The sequence below is a fragment of the Arvicanthis niloticus genome, chromosome 1 (genome assembly GCF_011762505.2).
Source record: "Arvicanthis niloticus isolate mArvNil1 chromosome 1, mArvNil1.pat.X, whole genome shotgun sequence".
Taxonomy (NCBI): Eukaryota; Metazoa; Chordata; class Mammalia; order Rodentia; family Muridae; genus Arvicanthis; species Arvicanthis niloticus.
This window is the reverse complement of record NC_047658.1, coordinates 156542634-156564187: the sequence shown is the minus strand read 5'-3', so window position 1 is coordinate 156564187 and position 21554 is coordinate 156542634. Positions and strand designations below refer to the sequence as shown.

Here is a 21554-nt window from a genome sequence, read left to right as displayed (position 1 = left end):
TTACTCCAGAGACCTCACATCTGCCAGACTTGCACTCAGTCTTTCAGGTATTAGCTAGCCTTTGTTATCACTCATAATGTTGACCAGGCTTGCCTGGAAGCTCTGATCATTCTGGGCTTAGGCTCTCAAGTATCTATGATGATAGGCCTGAAGTACCAGTCCAAATCAGGTGAGGATTTGTGTGTGTGTGTGTGTGTGTGTGTGTGTGTGTGTGTGTGTGTGTGTGTGTTTGTGTCAGAACTATTACTTTTTTACATAAAAAATATCTAAAGTATAAGCATGGTTCTAGAAGTTTTGAAGGAATAATTGACTCTCATAAGTGAGAAATGACCTAGGAAAATGTGTTTAAATTCAGTCATCTATAACTGAGTCCCAGCAATAAGAACTGTGAAGGCCAAAGAAAGGAAGGGGTTGAGGGATTCCAGGCAGATATATCACAGGACACAGGTCTAACGAATTTAGTTCCAAGAAACTTTTATAACTAACCTAAGACAGGGTAAATTAAACCTTTAATTAAATAGTTTTGTACCATTGCTGTTCATATTTTTTAGATTATATTAAATGCAGGTTTATTGGGAAGCTGCTCTCAGGCAAGTACACTGGCCCCAAGGAAAGAGCCCAGGAAAGTTGCTGTGGGAAGGGAGGGAGAGTAAAGGGGGAAGAGAAAGAGAGAAAAAGTGCATGCTTAGAGAGAGGGAGGGAGGGAGAGAATTTTTTATGTTTTATAGAAGCATTCTTTCAGCGTCCCCAAGACAGAGCAACATCACATATTTGTAGAGTAAATACTGACTACTACTGACTACTGTACCTGTATTTTCTATGTCTTTACTGTTCTCACAAATACTTGTACGATCACATGCAAAAGGTTGTTTGTGTGTGTGTGTGTGTGTGTGTGTGTAATGCACACTGCTTGTGTGGTATGTGTGAGCGTGTAGTGTCCTTAGTCATCAATATTCATGTAGGTGCCTGAACAGGAAATCCTGTATCTTCCTCTAATATTCTCAGTCATATTGCCTTAAAGCAGGGCCTGGAAAGTTGACCATTTAGCCTAGGCTGGCCTTGCCATGGGGCTCTCTGAGTTTACTTTTCTATACTCTCAAGGCTGTGCATGTTATACGCATGTGAAGCTTTGCCTGGGTTTTTACAAGGGCAGTAGAAATTCAAACTCAGACCCCCCTACATGTAGAGAAAAGTCTCTTATCCAGGGAGCTACCCCAAACCCTAGTTTTCATTTTTGATGCTGATGGTTTGAGATCTTGTCAACAGAGACCACCTGTAGATTCAAGCACCATGTCAGTGTTGGGAGATGGATAACCATGCTTATGGACCAGCAGTCCGTGTGATATTTAACTACAGTGACAGTGGAGAGGTCACCTTCTGCATGTATTCAAGCTGTTTCCAGTGATACCAAGCATTCAAATTCATTTTACAGGTTTCTTTGAATGAAATGATAAATGGCTTATTAGGAAATGTCTGCTTCTTTAGAGAAGAAGAAAGCAGGATTTAATGTTTAGAACATAGACGTTGAGTTTCCGGCCATGTATCAATCAGAGAAATCTTATTGACTGCGATGATAATAGGTCCTTAAGGAGACAGTTTTTGTGAAAATGAAGAACAGCTCAAGCTGGGGAAATGAATTCAAATAAGAAGAATTCTGCGATGCCCCCTAAGACACCGATTAATGTGCTTGTTTCGTTGACTCTGTTGAGCTTTGTATTTTTTTATTCTCCTGATTCATTCCTCTTTCAATCCTTTTTTCTTCTCATCTTCCTTATTTTTTACCCATTTATATTCCACATGTACAATTTTACCATTACTTGGCAAGACCTATGAGTATAAATGGTTAAAACCAAAATTCTCCCAGTATAGTAGTTATATTTGTCATATGCACATATTGATGTGTGTGGGGGCACACACATTGTGTGTGTGTGTGTGTCCCTGCGTTTTATGTATGCACGTGCTTGTTGATAGAACAGGTTACTCTCACATCTGTGAAGCTCATGAAGTAATTTTTATGGCAAAATCTATGTCATATTTTTAAAGGGTTTACATAAAAGTAAATATTTGTTAATAAGAAATTCTTTCCTCTTAAGGTGCATGTATTTGCAGAAGTGGCTTTTCAATTGTGTCTTTAAAATGAATCTGTGAGACCACAATGGAGCTGGAGCAGATGCCAGCAGAATCGTTCAGGGGTTCACTGAGGAGTGTGTAATGGATGTGGCACTTTGGGAGTGGCAAAGTCTTTTAGTATGTCTCATCACCTGGCAGCAGAAGGGAGATGAAGCCTAGCATACGCAATCTGAGGCTCCACATTAAGTTCTGAAGTGATGTGCACTCACTTGAACTCACTTGAACTCTCTGTCTCCAAGGATGCTGGGGGCAGACTGTGGGACCAGTTTTGTAGATTCTGCCTCTTTTCTTCAAAGAAATGGAACCAATTAATTTTCTGTGAATTCTGCTTAGAATGAAGCACAAACTTACGTTTACACGATCCTGCTGTACAAAAATTCTGGGGGTATAGTGTGATTGCCTGAACTATTTATATAACAGAATGATCATTTTCTATTTGGTGTGGTCTCTAAGGAGTTTAAAATAGATTTTTATTTGACATCAATAAGTGGGTTTGGGATATATTAGAGTGTGAAGACATCTACATTTTTTTTTAAATACATTGGTCCACTGCTGCTGCTGAGAATGGTCACTTTGTTGTTGTTGTTTGTTTGTTTGTTTGTTTTTAAAAAAACAGGTTGTGTCACATGATGTAAACAAACTTGGTAGGATTTTTAAAATTTGAAGTGTCAAACTTTAATTAGATTAGTTTGCTCTGAGTCTCTGGGCAAGTCAACTATCTAAAGTAGTATGCAGGTTATCTACCTGATGAGTCTATCAAGTCTGATGTGCAGCCGATGATGTGGCAGTTAGAATGTATGTATTCCACTTGCAGGACATGTTTCCTATCTGAGCCAAAGGACACGCAGTGTCCTTGCCAGTTCAGCCTGGCCACAGTCAAAGGATTCATTATTGTTTTTATTTCAAGGGGAAATTTCGCTGTCAACCATTAGACATAAACAGAGTGGATAAGTTCCCAGGATTATGGTCTCAGAAACCTGCAGGCATTAACAGTCTATGGGATTCAGTGAAGTAGATGGGAAGTTATTAATGTGAAATGTTCCTTTTTATGTTTTGCCATTTTTTAGGTCTGTGATGGGGTCGAGCAAAGAACCAGACCTTGTGCATCTAGAGGCCAGGACCGTGGATGGTCGTAAGTAAATTAACTGCGTTCCCATGTTCCTAGTGGTACTAGTTCTGTCAGTCAGTTATGAACTAAGTCTGCAGCCAAAGGAGTGACCATCCAGGTCATTTGGGGATGTGGATGTTTCCTGTGTCCAGGAATCCAGAATTTCCTTAATAGTTGTCATAAGTACATAAATTCCTACAGATTTATAAATCTACCTCTGTCTATATGTATATTTATTTCTGTTTGGATAGATGCAACATAGGAACCACACTAACCAAATAAATATGCCCTGATAGAAAGTTCTTTTTTCAATTAATCATTTTATTCCTTTATAATTCAAATGATATTCTTCTTCCTGGTTACCCCTCCAGCCCCCTCATACCATCCTCCCTCTCCCCCTTCCCCTTTGCCTCTATGAGAGTGCTCCTCTACCCATTCATCCACATCTCCCCCACCTCACCCGTCTAGCATCCCCCTACACTGGGACATCAAGCCTCTCTCCCCTCCCATTGGTGTCAGATAGGGCCATCCTCTGCTACATATGTATCTGGAGCCATGGATCCCTCCATGTGTGCTCTTTGGATAGTGTTTAATGTATGGGAGCTTTGGGTGATCCTGTTAGTTGATATTGTTCTATTTATAAGGTTGCAATCTCTCTTCAGCTCTAACAGTACTTCCCCTAGCTCTTCCACTGGGGTCCAGGCTCAGGCCAATGGTTGACTGTCAGTTTCTGCATCTGTACTGGTTAGGTGCTGGTAGAACCTCTCAGGAAACAGCTATATCAGGCTCCTGTCAGCAAAGTGCTTCTTGGCATCAGCAATAATGTGGGGGTTTGGTGTCTTTAATGGGATGGATCAATAGATGGTACAGTCTCTGGGTGGCCTTTTCTTCTGTCTCTGTTCCGTTTTTCTGTCCCTCTTTTTCCTTTGTACAGGAACATACTGGGTTAAAAAATTTGAGATAGGTGGATGGCCCCATCCCTCAACTGGGGCTGTGCCTATCTACTGGAAGTGGTCTCACCAGGTTGTATCTACCCTTTGTTGGGTATTTCGGCTAAAGTCATCAACATTGGCTCAGGAAGCCTCTCGCTTCCCTGGAGTCTAGGAATTTCTATCACTACCCCCAGTTCCCCATCTCCTCTGAAACTACCCATGTGCAGCTTCTGTTAAAACATGGGTTCTATGGTTGGTAATTCAGTCTCTGTGAACCCCCATGAGCCCAAGATAGTTGACTCTGTAGGCCTTTTTGTGGTGTCCTTGTCCCATCTGGCTCATTCAGCTCTGTGTTCCACCTGATGTTTGCCTGTGGATCTCTGTATCTATTTCCATCCACTGCTTGATGAAGCCCCTCAGAAGACAGTTATGCTGGGTTCCTGTCTGCAAGCACAGCAGAGTATCATAAATTAATAGTGTCAGGAATTGGCTCTCACCCATGGGATGAGTCTCAAGTTGGGCCAGTCACTGGTTGGCCATTCCCTCAATCTCTGCTCCATCTTTATTCCTGCTCATTGTGTAAGCAGGACAAATTTGGGGTTGAAGGCTTTGTGAGTAGGCCGATGTCCTCCTCCCTTTACAGTAAGTCTCTCATGGCTGCAGAAGATGGCCACTTCAGCCTCCATATCCCCCCACTGGTAGGAATCTGAGCTAGTATCACCCTCATAATAAACTCCCTGAAGCCACCCCGATCCCAGGTCTCTAGCTAGTCCCAGAGATGCCCCCCACCTTTTTTCATTCTCACTCTCAGTCTTCTCCTTACCCCTCCCCACACCTGATCTCTCATTCTCCTCCTTACTCCCTCCTACCCAGTTTCACCTAGGCCCCCTACACAATTGGAGCACATGTGACATTTGGTGTGCATGTGGGTCCTCTAACAACTGGAGCAGGGGCTGACTCTGACTCTGTTGCCTTCCATTAGATCTCCTTCCCCTAACTGGAATGCCAGGTTTGGCCTCAGTGGGAGAGTCCTTCTGGGACTGGATGTCAACAACTGGGTGACTTTCCCTTTCTTTGAGAAGAAGGGGTAATGGGAGGAGGGACTTTTATAGGTGGGACTGGGAGAAGAAGAAGGAGGGCACTACAATTAGGATGTGAAGTAAATTAATAAATAAATGAATTAAAAACAGCAATAAAAATGTGTGGAGTTCCACTTGACTGGATCCTATGTGGAAAATAATTAATGTTTAAGATATTTGGAGGGGAAAATGTGGGTTCTAGAGATCAAACTCATGTCCTTATGCTTGCAAGGCAAGGACTTTGTCAACTGAGCCATTTCCCTAGCACCAAGCTCATGTTTTCTAAAGCGTTCTGTTGTTGCTAGCACTGGTTTGGCTTGCTTTGGTTTTTCATTTTTGTTTTGTGGTTGCTGGTGTGAGGACATTTGGTTAGACACCATCCAAGCAACACCACATTGTTGTGTTGAGAGATTCTCACAAAACACTTTGAGGGAAAGGAAAAAATAAATTATTCCCCTATGAGCCTCATCATAGGTAGAAGGAGGGCGATTCATTAAACTAGAAGTCATGTAAGACCCTGGTCATTAGGCACGCTAGAGTGAAAAGCTTTAGATAGTGAGAACTGTGTGGTTAGGTGCATGATACCCAGGGAAATGAGGTGCAAATCCAGAACCCAAACCCATCTATAGAAACATCTCAAAAGACCACTCATTGTTTCACCTTGAAAATACCATTTCAACATTTCATATCTCATTTTTTTTCTGAAAATTAAGAAAGTTCATAGTAGTTGTTCAACGTTAGCACTGACTGACAAATCATCTGATAATCCTGACACCAAGTATTTTATAATATTTGCACAATTATTCCTCCTGACAGTGTTTTAAACCATTAATTTCACGTTATAGATGACAAAACTGAAACAGACATGTCGGTAGTAACATGGGTAGGGTATTGGGAGGATGCAGAGGAGGTGGGTGATTATTCACGGAGCCCATTCATTTGAGAACAGCAAAGCCGGCACATATGGAACACTGTACACAGTGGCTAGCAATGCAAGTTTCCTTCGCCTGCTGTGGTCCTGAGGATCCTGTGCTGAGAGACTACTTATTCTATAAAACAAGTGTTAGAGAGGACAGAATGAGGAAGGAAAAGGCACATAGGAGGAGAGGATTAAGGGGTAAAAATAGGAAGAATGACCTCATATGTATAAGATAACAAAAGTGGTCCACCCTACTCCTACAAAGCAAAGGTGTACAGTGGAGTCCTACACTCAGCACTAATCCAGAGGGTAAACAGCCATTGTCTCTAGTGTGTTCCTCAGAATGAGAAGATGCACCTCACTTCCCATAAGACCCATTGTCCTCTCCTCACCTCTTATAAATGCAACAGTAGAAGATAATTGCACTTGTAACCTCAAGCCAGAAAAATAAGTCCCCGTGGACTCCAAATCCCAGAAGCCACACATCTTACAGGACTTTCATTTGTAATCTTCCTGGGACATTTCCCTTTCTAAGTGTTTTACTTCCTCTTTGGAGCACGCATATCTTCTTGGGCCTTGTGATTGGGAGCACAGAACTGAGTCCAAGACTGAGCATCCCTGACATTCTGCACATCCAAGCAGAGCTGGCACGTATGATATTCCCAGCAGTACGCCTCACACAGAAGGCCTTAGCAGTTGAAGCTTCTTTCTCCCTCTGCTCACATTATCTCAGTGAGCCTTTTTTTTTCCCCTGCAGCAGGGGCTATTATCTTGAAGTCAAGGTTCAGATGGACTATACAGCATAGAGAGAAATCTTTTCCTGAGAAAAAGCAAGCATCCAACTAATCTGAAGATCTCATTGACTTCCAAATAGGTGTAGTTTCCTCCTGTGGCTTCGCATAGCATGGTGCCTGCCCATTTCCATCCTCTTCTCTTCCTGTACTGTGCCCCTCCCCACAACAAGCCCTGATTTGAGGTCCTTGCCTTTACCTCTAGCTGTGGGAACTAGCCCACCAGGTTTTATGTTTCCCTCCAAGAAGGCAATACTTGCTTTTGCTGTCGCCTGGATACCTTCCTCTCTTCCTCCTATTCTGAACAACTGAGTGTGGTTAATCATTGTGGATGGCTTAACTCACAGATGAAATGTATTTACTTGGGAAACCTGCCTTAACCTCTCAGTTTCAATCACTATGTTTGATACTATCCAACTGTTTTCCTTCATCTCCTTGAAATATTACATTTTCACATGTATAATTGTAAAACCATTTTTTTCCTGCACATCCATCAGTCTGTAAACTCTGTCAGGGCAGGGATCATATGTCTCATCCATCTTCTGTGGGCAGCACACACCTCCTCTGTGTATAGTAGGAGTTTACCAAGCATGTGAGCCTGAGTGGGTGGGCGGGCACATGATTGACGGGTCACCACTTACTTATTTCTCCTCACATACCAAGTTGCCCGGAAATGTTGAGGCATTACATTTCAAACTTTGCCATTTTATGTATGGCTTATCTGGGGACCTCATTACGATGTGAACTCTGGTTTAGCAGGAGCCCAAAATTCCACAGCCTCAGTCATGCACAGTGGAGCTGGGCTATGCAATAATGCACTTTGATAGCAAAGTTTCACAGCAGAAAACTAATAAGTGGAAACATTCCAGGGAGTTTTAGAGTTTTCAAGGTTTGGGGGATGATGCTGTTTTGCTCTTTTTCGTTTCCTAGGCCACATAACCCAGTAACCCGCAAACAGCAATGCCATCAATCATCCACACTTACATAGGTTCTTACATTTAACATTATTCTTGTGCTCATGGAAGACATTGGGGTTTATAGTATCAAAAAGCCACCCCAGACTCCACTCTCACAAGGCATTGTATATGCCATTTCAATGTATCTGTATGTTGTACCTCATCTTTTCTTTATTCTTGAAAAGGCAGCATGTACCAAAATTGAGAAAGGTATTCAATAAAAATATTCCATAAAAGTATTGAATTTGCAAAGATATGCCAAAGCTAAACAGCAAAGAGAAATGCATACTAATTGTAATGGAAGATTAAAGCATGACATATAACCTGCTTCAATGAAAAACAATAAAAAAATTATATTGACACTATAGTATCCCTGGCTCTCTTGGCCTCTCAGCCTCTTATTCCCTGGCTCTCTTCTGCATCCACTCTTCCTGACTTCAGACGGTCAGAAACCTTGGCTGCAGGTAACACAAACAGAAGGGAAGACAGAAGGAAAGGACAGAGTTCAGAGTAGCCAAGTAGAGAGCGCATTTATCAAAACCAGGCTGGTGGCTGGTCAGTTGCTCCAAAAATTTCAGTCTGTGTTATTTTCTCACATCACTTCTCTGAAACACCTCTTTGTTTTTTCATTCTTTCATTGTACTCAGGGGAATCCTGAGGTTGGCATTCTAGACCATATACTCTGCTTGGGATAGTGCAGTCCAAGGTAGTATAATTTTTTATAATTTAAAGAATTTGTTTTTATTTTAATGTATTCACAATCTTTTTTTTGCCAAAGCAATGAGATGTTACACACACACACACACACACACACACACACACACACACACACAATGCTTCACGTGCCAGTTTGGCTCATCCCCATGTAGCTTGCAAATGCTTCTCTGGGTTTGTTAATCCAAGTTTTATTTTGATGTCATCAGCTATCCTTAGATTATAATTATAATTCATTTCTGTTTCAAAGGAGTCCTATGTTTGAAGGAACATGAGTGCTGGTGAGGGTCCTTCTATGACTGAAACAGATATCTTATCAACTGTATACTGAAATACACATGCCTCGTAATTTACATATGGGACAAGAATGGTACTGTCAATGCACTACTTTTTGTCTTGGCAAGTGAAGCTGAAAAGAACAAACATGATTAAAATCAACCATACAAGTGTTAGCTGAAAACCATGAACATGTGCACCAGACATAGCTTTTGTTATTGATATCCATATTGAGCTGTGGACAAAGTGACAGACCTTCACCCAGGATGTGAAGATTTTACTGTTTCAATATCTCTATGAGTATGAGTACATTCGCTGTATACATCCCTGTACCGTAAGAAAGAAAGAGGAACCTGTGCTCTGTAATTTACCTCATTGGTGTTTGTGTATATGTATGTGTGTGTCATCAGAGAGAAAATGCTGGTCAGACCGTTCTACTGAATGCTTCATGAAAAGCCATGTCTCATTTAACCCTTGTTCTGCATTTAAGACATAGCTCAGAGCTTAAAATATTCAGGACTCACTGAGTGACTAATGGCATGAGTATCATTGTGCAGGCATATTGTCCTAAAGAAAAGTGTGACTCTGGGATCTTTAAGCCCATATGCACGAACCCAAGCAAGTTAACAATACATCTGAGGTCGGATGTCATATTTCACGATTGTGATTTTGGCAGAAAAGAACACTGCTTTTAATGTTTTTCATGGCTGACATATATGTATACATATTTAAGCATATATGCTAACCTGTAGGCACATACCATGTAAGAAGACCTGCAGAACCAAGATCCACCCTCATTGTTTCTTTCGTTTACTTCTGAAATTATAGCCTCAGTCAGCGACCTGAGTGTTTTTGTCTTGATGGTGTTCCATGCCAGTATAGACAGAAGACAAGGGACAATTACTAGTCTCAGAGTCTATTTGCATGGCTAAGTAACCTTGTAAAAACTTTCTCAAGGACCAATCTCTTTCACTGGGGAAAACAGGCTTTGGTTCTTTAGCCAACTGTGAAAATGACTGCCCCCAAACTCTGTAAAAATAAACCTCGTTATAAATGGAGGTGAAATAAAGCAAATCTCACAACTTTATTTCATTGTTAAGCCCATTAATTATGTCTTGGGTGAAGCCCAGGAATCTCTTTTATGTTTCCAGCCCTTTACTGTTACAATCTTTTGTCCACGTTGAAGGATCTTCATCCTGTATAATGGATGAGGTGGACCTGCTTTAATGCTACAACAAGGGAATCCAGGGCCTGGCCAGTTTGTCAGTATCCAAGCCATCCAGTCCTGAGCCAGTTTCACTGGAAACACAAATTACTTCTCTAGCAACAGAAACAACTTTATTAAGAAAAACAGAAATACAACAACAGAACTGTGGTCAGTAGACACACATTCACAAGGCAAAGCCACTCAATGGCCAGCATCTCGTTGCTGGGAAATAATCAGGTTGAAAGAATTAAAAGGCAGCTTAATCATCTCACCTATTTCTTAGAAAAATCTTTCTTCAAAACAATAAAAAAAAAATGGCTCCTCATTTTTCTGGCTCATCCAACGAGGTATAGATATTTCTTTTATGTTATCATCTCAGTTTGAAATTTTAAATGTCATTTCTGTAGTTTCTTGTTGCCAACTTAACCTCTATGAACTTTATGAAAGCAGCAAATATGAATCCTCTGTGTGGTAGGGTAGGGAATAAATGTGTATGTCTATTCACAGACACGATCACTCGAATACTTCTGTTGTAAATCACTGGGCCACAATTTGTGTTGGTGATGAGAAAGGCAAGTTAAAAAATTCTCTCCATATTTGACACTGGCCTCCAATGACTTCATGGTTTATTACTATAGGGAGACACATTACACTGTGAACTGTAATGGAGTAATCACCATCTCAGTAAAAGATTGACCTTTGCCTATTTTAGACAATTTTGGTGTGCACACATCTTTGTTCTTCTGTTTAGTTAGTAATCGCTCATGCTTGTACAATGGCAGCAACCAAAGGGTAGTGGCTGAAGCTACATCCCTGAGCCAGAGAGACATGCATTTTAAATCCCTAAACATTGTCAGCTTGTGTCCTGAAATGTGTGTAGCCATAAAGAGTCGGGCAATCAGTAGATCCCTGTGTTGCTTCTTAGACTCTCAGCAATCAAGAATTCTGTGAATGAGTGTTAAACATAGCCATCTGCTGAGCAATAGAACATGCCATGCTCTTACTGCTTAAATCTGTGTTCAGTTTGGAATGAACATGGGGGTTTTCATCTGATCCACTTTCTGATTTGAGTTCTTACTTATACTTCAAAAGATGGCAATTCTTTGTAATACTGTAGAGAATATTAACATTTCATGTTTTTTGGGGGGGACAAAGTATGACATATATCTATCTTACTACCCATATTCCAGGCAAAGTTGCAGCACCAGCAAATAGTTAGCTTTATTGATTCCCACAGAGAACCTTTATGTATTTCCTCTGTTAGTCAGTTTATGGGAGCATATATGAAGAAACCTTGGAAGGGGTGGGGGTTCAATTTGTTGTAAGGTTATGATGGCAACAAGTTGAGCATTTTCCAATAGCTGAACAAGTGCACACTCCTCTCTCTCTCTCTCTCTCTCTCTCTCTCTCTCTCTCTCTCTCTCTCTCTCATCCTCAAATGGGGCATTTAGCTGTGGAAAGAACCCAGAGGCTGGCATCAGTTACAGTTCTTCCTAGTGGGGTTAACTGGACATGTTTTCCATTGCAAATATCTGGATTCAAGGTGTTGCTCCTTTGTGTTGAGGCTTTTTGAAATAACAGCATTGAATTAGCCTTTAAGATTCACCAGGAAGCTACAAAGAAAGAAATATGGGCCTCCTTTATAATGCACATCGCATGATGACATCACCCTAATAGGCTCACGTAGTCCACTTTCATTTTGCATACTTCATGGCCATTTCATACTACTTCCCTCTGCCTTCTATGGACCATGCATTTGCCAGAAGGTCTGCACTTCCTAAAAACAAGATCCCAACGATGCTCAGAGAACCTATGCCCTAACTGGACAGAGACCTTCATTTCTATCGGGTCCTTAAAAATCTTTCAGGATACAAGAGCAGAAATCTGTATGCATGTGAGTGATGACATCTAATAAATGGAAAATTACAGGTTTCGGTTTTCTGACTCTAGCTTTCAAGAAGCCAGGATCATAAAGAAGTTGACAGGTTGGCATGAATTTTCTTTAATCCTGTACATTGAAAAGCAACAGTAAAAAAGCACCATGTATTTTGGTTTTTGCTGCTGTTCCTCTTGGTTTGTTTTTAGCCCTTGGAGGTAGGTGCTGTTGTTATGTCCCTCATTATAATAGGAAAGGGAATGAGGCTTACAATGATTAAATGCTTTTCCCGTGGTTGTTATGCTAAGATTTAAGGCCAGGACTGCTTCATTCGAGATCTTGCGTTCATTTATTTATTGAGCATGTACCGCTGGATACCTCTGCTGTGCTGAGCCCTCTCACAGGCAGGAATGAGGAATGGACAAAGGCAGCAAAGGTCCTGCTCTCATCCAGGTTTACTTCTAGCTGGAAAGACAAATTGTAAATGAGGGTAGAATGTGTTTAGATGAGAAATGTCTACACAGGCGTGTAAGAAAACAAAGCAGAGTAGAAATTCAGTCAGGAATTGGAGCAGGCTGATAAGAAAGCAATCTTTGGAATGATGGTGTCTGATCTTTGAGTCAAAACATTATGAAAGTAAAACTGTATGGTATGGTGAAAGAATGCACACATGGACCAGAACATAAAAAGGACACAGAGTTTGGATGTGCCTAGACAGTATCTAGACTATCAAGTGACAGGGAAGGTGTGACCTTTGTCTTTGTGCAGTCCATGATGGAAGATGGGAATAGTACTATGGCTTTTTTTTAGTGGGCACCTACTGTGTTCCAAGCATGATACTTAGTATAGAGAGCAATAGCAACTTGATGGTATTAAGTGAAGAAATAGTTGGTTGAATGTATCCACCAGGGGCTGTCTTTCGAACTCTTTGTCTTCTACCATCAATCTTATGATATACACACATATAAATACATGTAAGTAAACCCAACTCTCTAGCAAACCCAACCAACCAATCAAACAAAAAGGTTGTAGGAGAGAAAGTGTGACCAGTGAGTTAGCTCAGTGGGTACAGACACTTGCCACAAAGATTGATATCCAGAGTTTAATCCCTGGATCCATATGATAGAAGTGGAGAACTGACTCTTACAGATTGTCTATGACCTCTGCATACGGACCCTCACTAAAAATGAAACAAAGGTAATGTAATTATAAAAGAAGGAAACTCTAGCTATTTTCTTCCTCATGCACTAAACTATTTTCACTGTTTCCTGATTCCTTTCATCTCTGATTTCCTCCCGGCTTTGCTTCCTACTCTTTCCTTCTTGCCTCTCCCTCTTTCTCTCCACCTCCTGCCCTCTCCCTTCTCCTACTTCTTTGCTCACTTTATTAGGGTTGAGTGTGACTTATACACCTAACGTAAGCCTTTCTGAACTATAGTCATCTCTAGTGTGGGCGTCTACAACGTGGCTAACACAGCTAGCAAGCTAGATCATTCTGTCCACACACGCAGACTGTTCTTCCTCCATGATGGCCCACATTCTCTCTTAACTTTGTGCCAAAAAATTACTGTTTGGGGGCTATGGCTTATGTCACTGTATAGAATATCTTGGACGTTTTACTGGGCTTCTCTATAGCTATCATGACCCCAGAAAAAGTCCTTTTTCCCTCTTTGCAATAAAGCAAATTATAAATGAGTCTCTGCCTTCAGGAATACAGACCATGGAGGACATAAGTTTACTATTCTGTGAGATATTAAATGGAACAAATATAAGATCCTATTCACATGAGAAATATATCTAGAGATATGTAGGTTGGAAGTTTCTTACTTGTAGACCTGAATATTTCACAAGTTATACACAGCATATTATTTTGCAAATGGTTTAATGAATTTTCTGTATTTCCTTTATTTTTTGTGATTTTAATGGTCTCTTGTGTTCCTAATTTCATGCTTCACCAAACTTTTATTAGGCTAGTATATTCTCTGTTCTGTTCACAGCTTCTAAGTACCAGTAAACCAGTAAGAATGACTTTCTTTCTTTCTTTCTTTCTTTCTTTCTTTCTTTCTTTCTTTCTTTCTTTCTTTCATCTATCCCAAGCACTGCCCCCTCACAGACCCCCTTACTGAGGCTCTCACCTAATCCTTTCTAGTTCTCTTTTGAGAATGTGGGCCTTCTGGATAGCCCCCTGACCCTGGTGCATCAAGTCTCTGGCAGATTAGGTGCATCCTCTCCTATTGAGGACAGACAAAAAGAAGGGATATCACAGTCAGGCTACAGCTTTAGGGAGAGCCTGTGTTCCAGTTGTTGAAGGGACGGACATGGAGACTGAGGTGCACATCTGCTGCATATATGCCAGGGAGACTCATTACAACCTGTATATCTAATAAAAAACAAAAACAGAAACAGAAAAAAAAAGAGGAGGAGGAGGAGGAGGAAGAGGAGGAGGAGGGGGAGGACATTATTTGGTTTAGTAATGTATCTCAGGGATAGAGCATGTGCCTAGCATTTTCTAGTCCATTGGATTATTCTCCCCCAATACAAAGAAAGGAAAAGGAAAGGAAAACTTAATAACACACACTGGTTCTAAATAAATAAATAAAATTTAAAGAATAAAAAAGGTTGACTCATAAGATCATCATGTCAATGCAGCACATTCCAAAATAGATAATTTCTCAGGAATGTCTCAGCTCTGATGTACATATTCAGGGTTGATGTTACCCACTTCTGATGATATCAGTGTCAGTGTTTAACTGGCCCATGACAGAGGACTCTCTCTCTCTCTCTCTCTCTCTCTCTCTCTCTCTCTCTCTCTCTCTCTCTCTCTCTGTGTGTCTGTCTCTCTCTTTCTCTCACTCTAGGTGTATGTTTGTGTATGTGTATTGTTAAGGACATTTAATATAAATATTTTTAAAAGTAGTAATAAAACATCATTAAGAACATAAGAAAATTTCTATTTGGGTTTTAAAATTTGTTCTGCAAAGAAGTAGGCTTCAGGAATGAAAATGACTTTGTGCTAGGACAGGGAAGTAGGCTCAGATAATTTAGTCATCTTGATAAGCCCTTAGAAACAGTGATCTTGGGAGTGTTCACAGAACTTTGTTTATTGCCTTGCTTGTTCTTTGACTAGTTGTGTTTATTGTCTTGCTTGTTCCTTGACTATTTGCATCTATTGTATTGCTAGTTCCTCAACCTAGAACTGACCTTAATACTTGCATGTAGTTAAAATGGTATAAAAGCAAAAAAGAGGAGGGGGTGGAATAGGAGGTTTCTGGGGAGGGGAAATGGGGAAAGGGAATGACATCTGAAATTAAAATTAATAAAATATTCAATAAAAATAAATAAAATTAAAAAATGAAAACATTAAAAAATAAAATTTGTTCTACTTTAAAGTTGAAAATTAACAAGGGATAGGAAAGCATATAAGTGGTTCTGTGTTCCTATAGTTTACATTCTGTTGAAATTATCTTCTTCAGTATGCAGGTATATGAAAATCCTTGGAGCTAAATACATATTTCTTAAATAATAGAAGGAATGCATATAGTCCCATAGGTGTGTGATGTGTATTTTATTTTTTGTCTGTCATTTCATAACACATGAACTTGCACAAATCCCACTCCTAAATCTTGGTTTCTTCATCTGTTTAAAATCACCACCACCACCAACAAAAACTACCTCTGTAATTTCTGCTAAGTTGAAAAGAAGAAAGGTCTTTGTAATGCACTTGGCACAATTCTGACCCAGGAGAGAGGCTGCTCTAGTGATTATGGAGGTTAACACTGCAGCTGCTGTCAATGGAGACATTCGAGCTCTGCCTGAGCCTCAGAAAACAACTTCAATTAAAGCCCAAGGAGAAGTTGAATGGAGAATCAGAAGAGGAAAAAGCAACTCAAGCCAGATCTGCCCACTGCGAGTAGTCATGTCATTTTGAAATGGTAGAGATTCTGAAAACATGAACTGGCCAGGGATCAGAGATCTTTGTTTAGTCTAGGCAGGAGTAGGACAGAGACAGAAAAAGGCCTTTCAGAGCTTAGAGCAAGAGTTTGATTTTTAACATCGATTTATATTCTAAAATTCTAAGAGCTCTCCTTAGAGAGAGTCTGCATACTAGCTTAGGAAATGACTCCACAGTAACCTTGGCTTGTTGGAGTGAAGTCAGGGCCTTGGGGGTCACTCAAGTGAAAAGAAAGACCACCTACACAACCAGAAGGCTCATGTGTCAAATGCAAATGTGGCTTTCGTAATCCTACCCATGGTTACTGTTTTTTCAGGCTCAACCTGCTGACCACTGTTTTCTATTGCTCACATAAGTATCTATTATCTACTAATGCAAGAATAATATTTTCTATTGTGTTAAAAATGACTCTCCTGAATTTTACTTTCATTCAGTAAATAGTATTTCTATTAATTTGTATGACACAGTGTAGTATTTTCTTTAAGAATTTTATTGTTTTCATTCTATTTACATGAGTGTGTATGTATGTGTGTGCATACACATGTGTTTAGATGCCAGTCTGTGTGCACAAGCCAGAAGCAGCAATTATGGGACACACAGCTTGTTATACATATGCTAGGATTACAACTTAGGTCTTCCTGATTGTGCAACAGGTACTCTTATTTCCAAACTATTTCTCCTAACCCAGAGTTTTCTTATTTGTATCTATAATGTAGGATCATTAAATAACTCCAAGTAATTCCATTGCCTCCCATAAGTTACATGTTTGTTAAGAAAATGTTTAAATATACACTTCTAGCAATTTTGAAACAATAATAATTATCATGGCCACCATTCTATGTAAGAAGTTACTGAATTGTCCTCTTCTCTGAAATTTTTTATCTTTTGAGAGTAACTCCCTGTTACAATTAGTTGTCAACTTAATAGGATATGGTATCACCCAGAAGCATGGATTTGATTAGCTTAATTGAAGTCAATGACTGGCCCACTTTGGTTGACACTGTTCTCTTGACTGGAATTCCATACTACAAAAGAAGCTGAAAGTGAGCTAAACACAGAAATCTATTGCTGCCTTCTTCTTGACGGTGGATAGAATGTGACCAGCTGCCACGGGCGTCTACCACTGTGACTTTCTCAGAGCCATAGACTGAAGGAAACAAAAGTTGTAAGGGCCAGTAATTCCTTGCTTACTGGTCTATTGCTGTGAGGAGTCAGAATGATCAAGGCACCTTATAAAATAAAGCCTTTAAGTGAGGCCTTATATACAGTTTCAGAGGATGAGTCCATGATGATCATAGTGAGGAGCGTGGTGGGAGGAAAGCAAACAAGGTGTTAGAGCAGTACCTGAGAGCTCATGTCTGATCCACAAGCAAGAGTCAGAAAGAGGAGAGAGAGAGAGAGACAGACAGAAATAGACAGAGAGACAGAGAGTGACAGAAAGGGAGATAGAGAGACAGAGCAGTGAGACAGAGAGAGAGAAAGAGAGGCCTTACTGTTTTTTAAAACAGCAACTCTAATAAGAGACAAGTTGAAGGCTTGAAGAAAATATTTACAAACCAAGCATCTGATGAAGAGTTAATACCCAAAATCTATAAAAATGTCACTTCAGTAATGAGAAGAAAAATAGCCCAATTAAATAACTTAAGGACCTGAAAGACAGTTCTCAGGGAAAGGTACATATCATCAACACATATGTAACAGAATATTCATAACTACTAACCAAGAAGGCGATCCAAAGGAAACTCTCAATGCAATAAAGTCACATCCAACACAAAATCCATTATCATCATGGAGCAGGTACATGTCATAAGCTTGTGGGGAGAATGGAGCCTAGGTGCACCATTGGTAGGGTTGTAATTTAACGTGTAATACAGAAAAGTATATGAATATTCTCTAATCATTTGAATAATCATTCTGTTTCTGAAATATACATCAAGGTATTAAAACAGTGTATTGAGATGATCTGCACTCTCATGTTCCTTAAGGTTTTGTTCACAATATCTGGAGGATGTATATGAGTTAAGTGGTTGTCAGAAGATCAGTAAAGTAAGAAAATGGCATATTTACATAGTGAGTTACACTTGACCATTTAACATTGCAAACTCTTGTCATTAATAAACCTGAATACCAGGATGGCAAATGAAATATGCAAAGAGTGAATTGTTGTACAATTTCACTCATATGTGGAGTCTAAAATACTTGAATTCATAAAAGCAGAGAATGGGACATGTTATAAACTGCCTCCAAGGACCAGCCTCAACTTGGGAAAGGGGTTCTGAAAGAAGGGGTGTTTGAGAGTACAAAAACAAAGGACTCAAAGTTAAATTGTCTTATGGTCTGTTAAATATAGCTTTCTAGACTGATTTTTCTCTGTTCTGCTTTCTCTGGAGATTTCCAGACAGCTTTCACTCTATGTTCTGCTTGAAGACAGTTTTCCACATAGTTCTGTTGCTATCCTTAAATAATTTTTGGATAGCTCATCTCTTGCAGATAGTGAGCCTACTGTTTTATTTTACATATCAATCTAGTCATTTGCTCCAGGTTTGCTTTTGATGCCTATGAATCAGCATCCTGTGAACCCAGCCCCTTTGATTCTTAGGAGACAGCAAACATACATTTTTTTATTAATATTGCAAAAAATTCAGAGATTTGTCTGACTTTATTAAGTACAGACAATAGGCCAGCAGGGTGGAACACCATCCTAAAATCACCATTTGTATTTTGCCTAGGCCTGGACCCAAATTTTCTCTGTCCCAGGCTGACCTTGAACTAAGGAATGTGTTTGTCTTTGTAAGCACAAACAAAAAACATAACTGGGTAGAATCTCCTGTGATAGCCACTCTCTAAATTTGTTTACCAAGTTTCTTAGTATCTTTCTGACAAGTTGGCTCATTGTTCTTTTAGATTCATGAAGCCCCTCATATATTTCATATTGCATCCTTATATGTTACATAGTTGAGAAATTTTATATTTTTGAACTCATGTTTTCATAGCTCTTTCCAACAGCCTTAGGGGCTGTCCTGAAGATCCCAGCATTTACCATTTTGCTAAGAGATTAGCCACACCTTTGCCTACTTGACTCATGCTGTCTTTGATTATCATAGAGTTGACAGGGAGGACATTTCTTGAAGGGGGAACCTGAAAATATGTATATTATTATACAAACATACCTTATGCCCATAGCAGCTATCAACACATGTGGAGGTCTATGCCTGTTGGTCTGTCCCAGGGGTGGAACCATTGCATTACACCCCTTAAAAGACCATGCCATATCTGGCAATAAACAAGTATGGAAAGAGATAAATAAGGAAGGGAAGTGCCTTAGTTACTTTTCCTGTTGCTATGAAAGAGTACTCTGACCAAGCCATTTAAAGAAGAAATATTTTAGTTTAAAATACTATTCTAGAAACAGTCCATGTGAGGTCTGAACTTAAAGACCAGGAAAGGAAAAAAAATCAAGGAATCTAAAGCATATGAGATATAACTGATTCAGTGGCACACAGGCTGCTAGGTAGGAAGATGCTGACACATACTCAGGTAAACATGCCCCATGTACATTAAATATACAGACCAGCAGACAAGGAGAAGGCAAGCACACATGGGCCTAGAAGGGCTGGCTTTTTGCCAAAGACAAAATGCCAAGATGGAGGCCTCTGATCTTAAAGCCAAATTTATTCAGAATGTGACCTTCTGCTAGGAATTGTTATAAAGCTACTTACTTTTAGATTCCCTGGACATCCAATATCTACCATCATTGGCTAATTTACTGCCCTTAGATGATGGGTGTCAACTGTGTTTTAGATAACTCTTACCAATGACATGCTGTCTATGGTAGTTTGAATAAGAATGTTCCTCACAGGCTCATATATTTGAATACTTGGTCCTAATTTATAGAACTGTTTTGGAAGGCTTAAGAGGTGTAGCCTTGTTGTTGGAGGTGAGTCTATGATCACCATGGTGGGGAGCATGGTGGTAGGGAGGCCGACATGATGTAGGAGCAGTAGCTGAGCACTAACAAGTGATCCACAAGCAGGAGGCAATGGGGTGGTTGGGGGGGGAGGGGAGGGGAGGGGAGGGAGGGAGGGAGAGAGAGAGAGAGAGAGAGAGAGAGAGAGAGAGAGAGAGAGAGAAAGAGATTGTCTTTGATATTACTTTTAAAAATCTCAAAGCCCACTCCCAGTGACATTGAGGTTGATAACTAGATAACTTTTACTGACACTCTTCCCTTGACAAGAATTCCATATTACATAAAAAGGAGAGAGTAAGCTAAGCACAGGGTTCCTTTGCTATCTGCTATCTGTTTTCTCATTACTGAAGTGACATATTTACAGATCTTTCAGTATTTGCTCTTTATCAGATGTGTGGTTTGTAAATATTTTTTTCAGGCTTTAACTTATTTCTTACGATAGTCACTGTTTTCTCTAGCATGTAAATGCTTTCTGGTTTCTTGAAATTTCATGATTTCTTTGACTTTGGAAAAAATCTTTGCTCAGACCAATGGTATAAAAAGAAAATATTTCCTATTGTAAATATGTCTTTTATTAGCCAGATGTAATTGTCATCTCAGAGGCTTATTGCTGAATAAGCTCACCATTTCAAGTTCTTTCTGAACTCTGACTGGCTGGTTCAATTCAACTATTCTGGCTTAAACTGACCAAGCTGATTGATTCAATCTGTCTTCTCTCAGTTTCTTACTGAATTGCTCTTTTTGGCCTCAAAGGAACTCTGACAATTTGTTCTAATCTTCTGGCTGCTTCTATTCTCTGGCTTTGACTGTCTCTGATTTGCACTGAACTGCATAAACTCACAAATGAACTGATCTCCATTGTACTGCACCCACTGCACTGACTCCCACCTGACTGACATTCTTTCCCTGCACTGATGTTTCCTGTACTGTTCTTGTGAAAGTCAGGGGTATTCTATGACTCATTCTGTCAAATCTTTCTTTGATTCATTATTTTGTCTGTCTCTCAGACATTACTTTCAAATATGGCTGCTTCCTTCTACAAACTAATTTTACCTTAAAGATGTATACTACGGGTGTGTCTGTATTTCAACTGGAGGGATTAAAGGTGTGTGGTCTGTCTGCATTCCAGCTAGATCACATAGAACTAGGACTTTGGATGTGATCCCTTGCTAGAGTAGCCACTTGCTGGATTAAAATCCCTCTATACCTGTAGTTTCTTCTAGTAGCTTTACTGTATCAGTACTAATCTTAAAATCTTTAATAAATTTTGAGTGATATTTATATATGCTATAAGACAAAAAAATCTGATTTTATATTTCTGAACTTGAATATCCCACTATTTAAAGAAGAATCCATTTATTCTCTTGTCTATTTTTGTTTTCTTTGTTCAAGATCACTGATCATAGTGTGTGGTATTATCTTGGGTAGGACCTGTATTCTGTATCATTGTTTACAACAAGTATAGCCACATACTGTGTTTTATTATTACCATAGATTTAGAAGTTAAATAAAAGGATACCTCGTGCTTTGTTCTATCTGCTCAACATTGCTTTGGCTACTAGGGAAATTTTACGGTTCCATATGGAGGGAATGCAATGCCAACTGCAAGCCAATAAAATAGTGAATCCAACCCGAAACCTTAATATGA

At 39.8% G+C, this 21554-nt stretch overlaps 1 protein-coding gene across 6 annotated transcripts in view; it reads left to right on the top strand.

Moving 5' to 3' along the window:
• The window catches only part of Sorcs1 (sortilin related VPS10 domain containing receptor 1), a 503533-nt gene that overhangs the window by 358402 nt on the left and 123577 nt on the right, over positions 1 to 21554 (top strand). For all 6 annotated transcript variants that reach the window (XM_034507532.2, XM_076924054.1, XM_076924083.1 and 3 more), the window contains exon 6: positions 3198 to 3262. In XM_034507532.2, coding sequence (XP_034363423.1) covers positions 3198 to 3262 — 65 coding nt within the window. The remainder of the gene's footprint in view (positions 1 to 3197; positions 3263 to 21554) is intronic.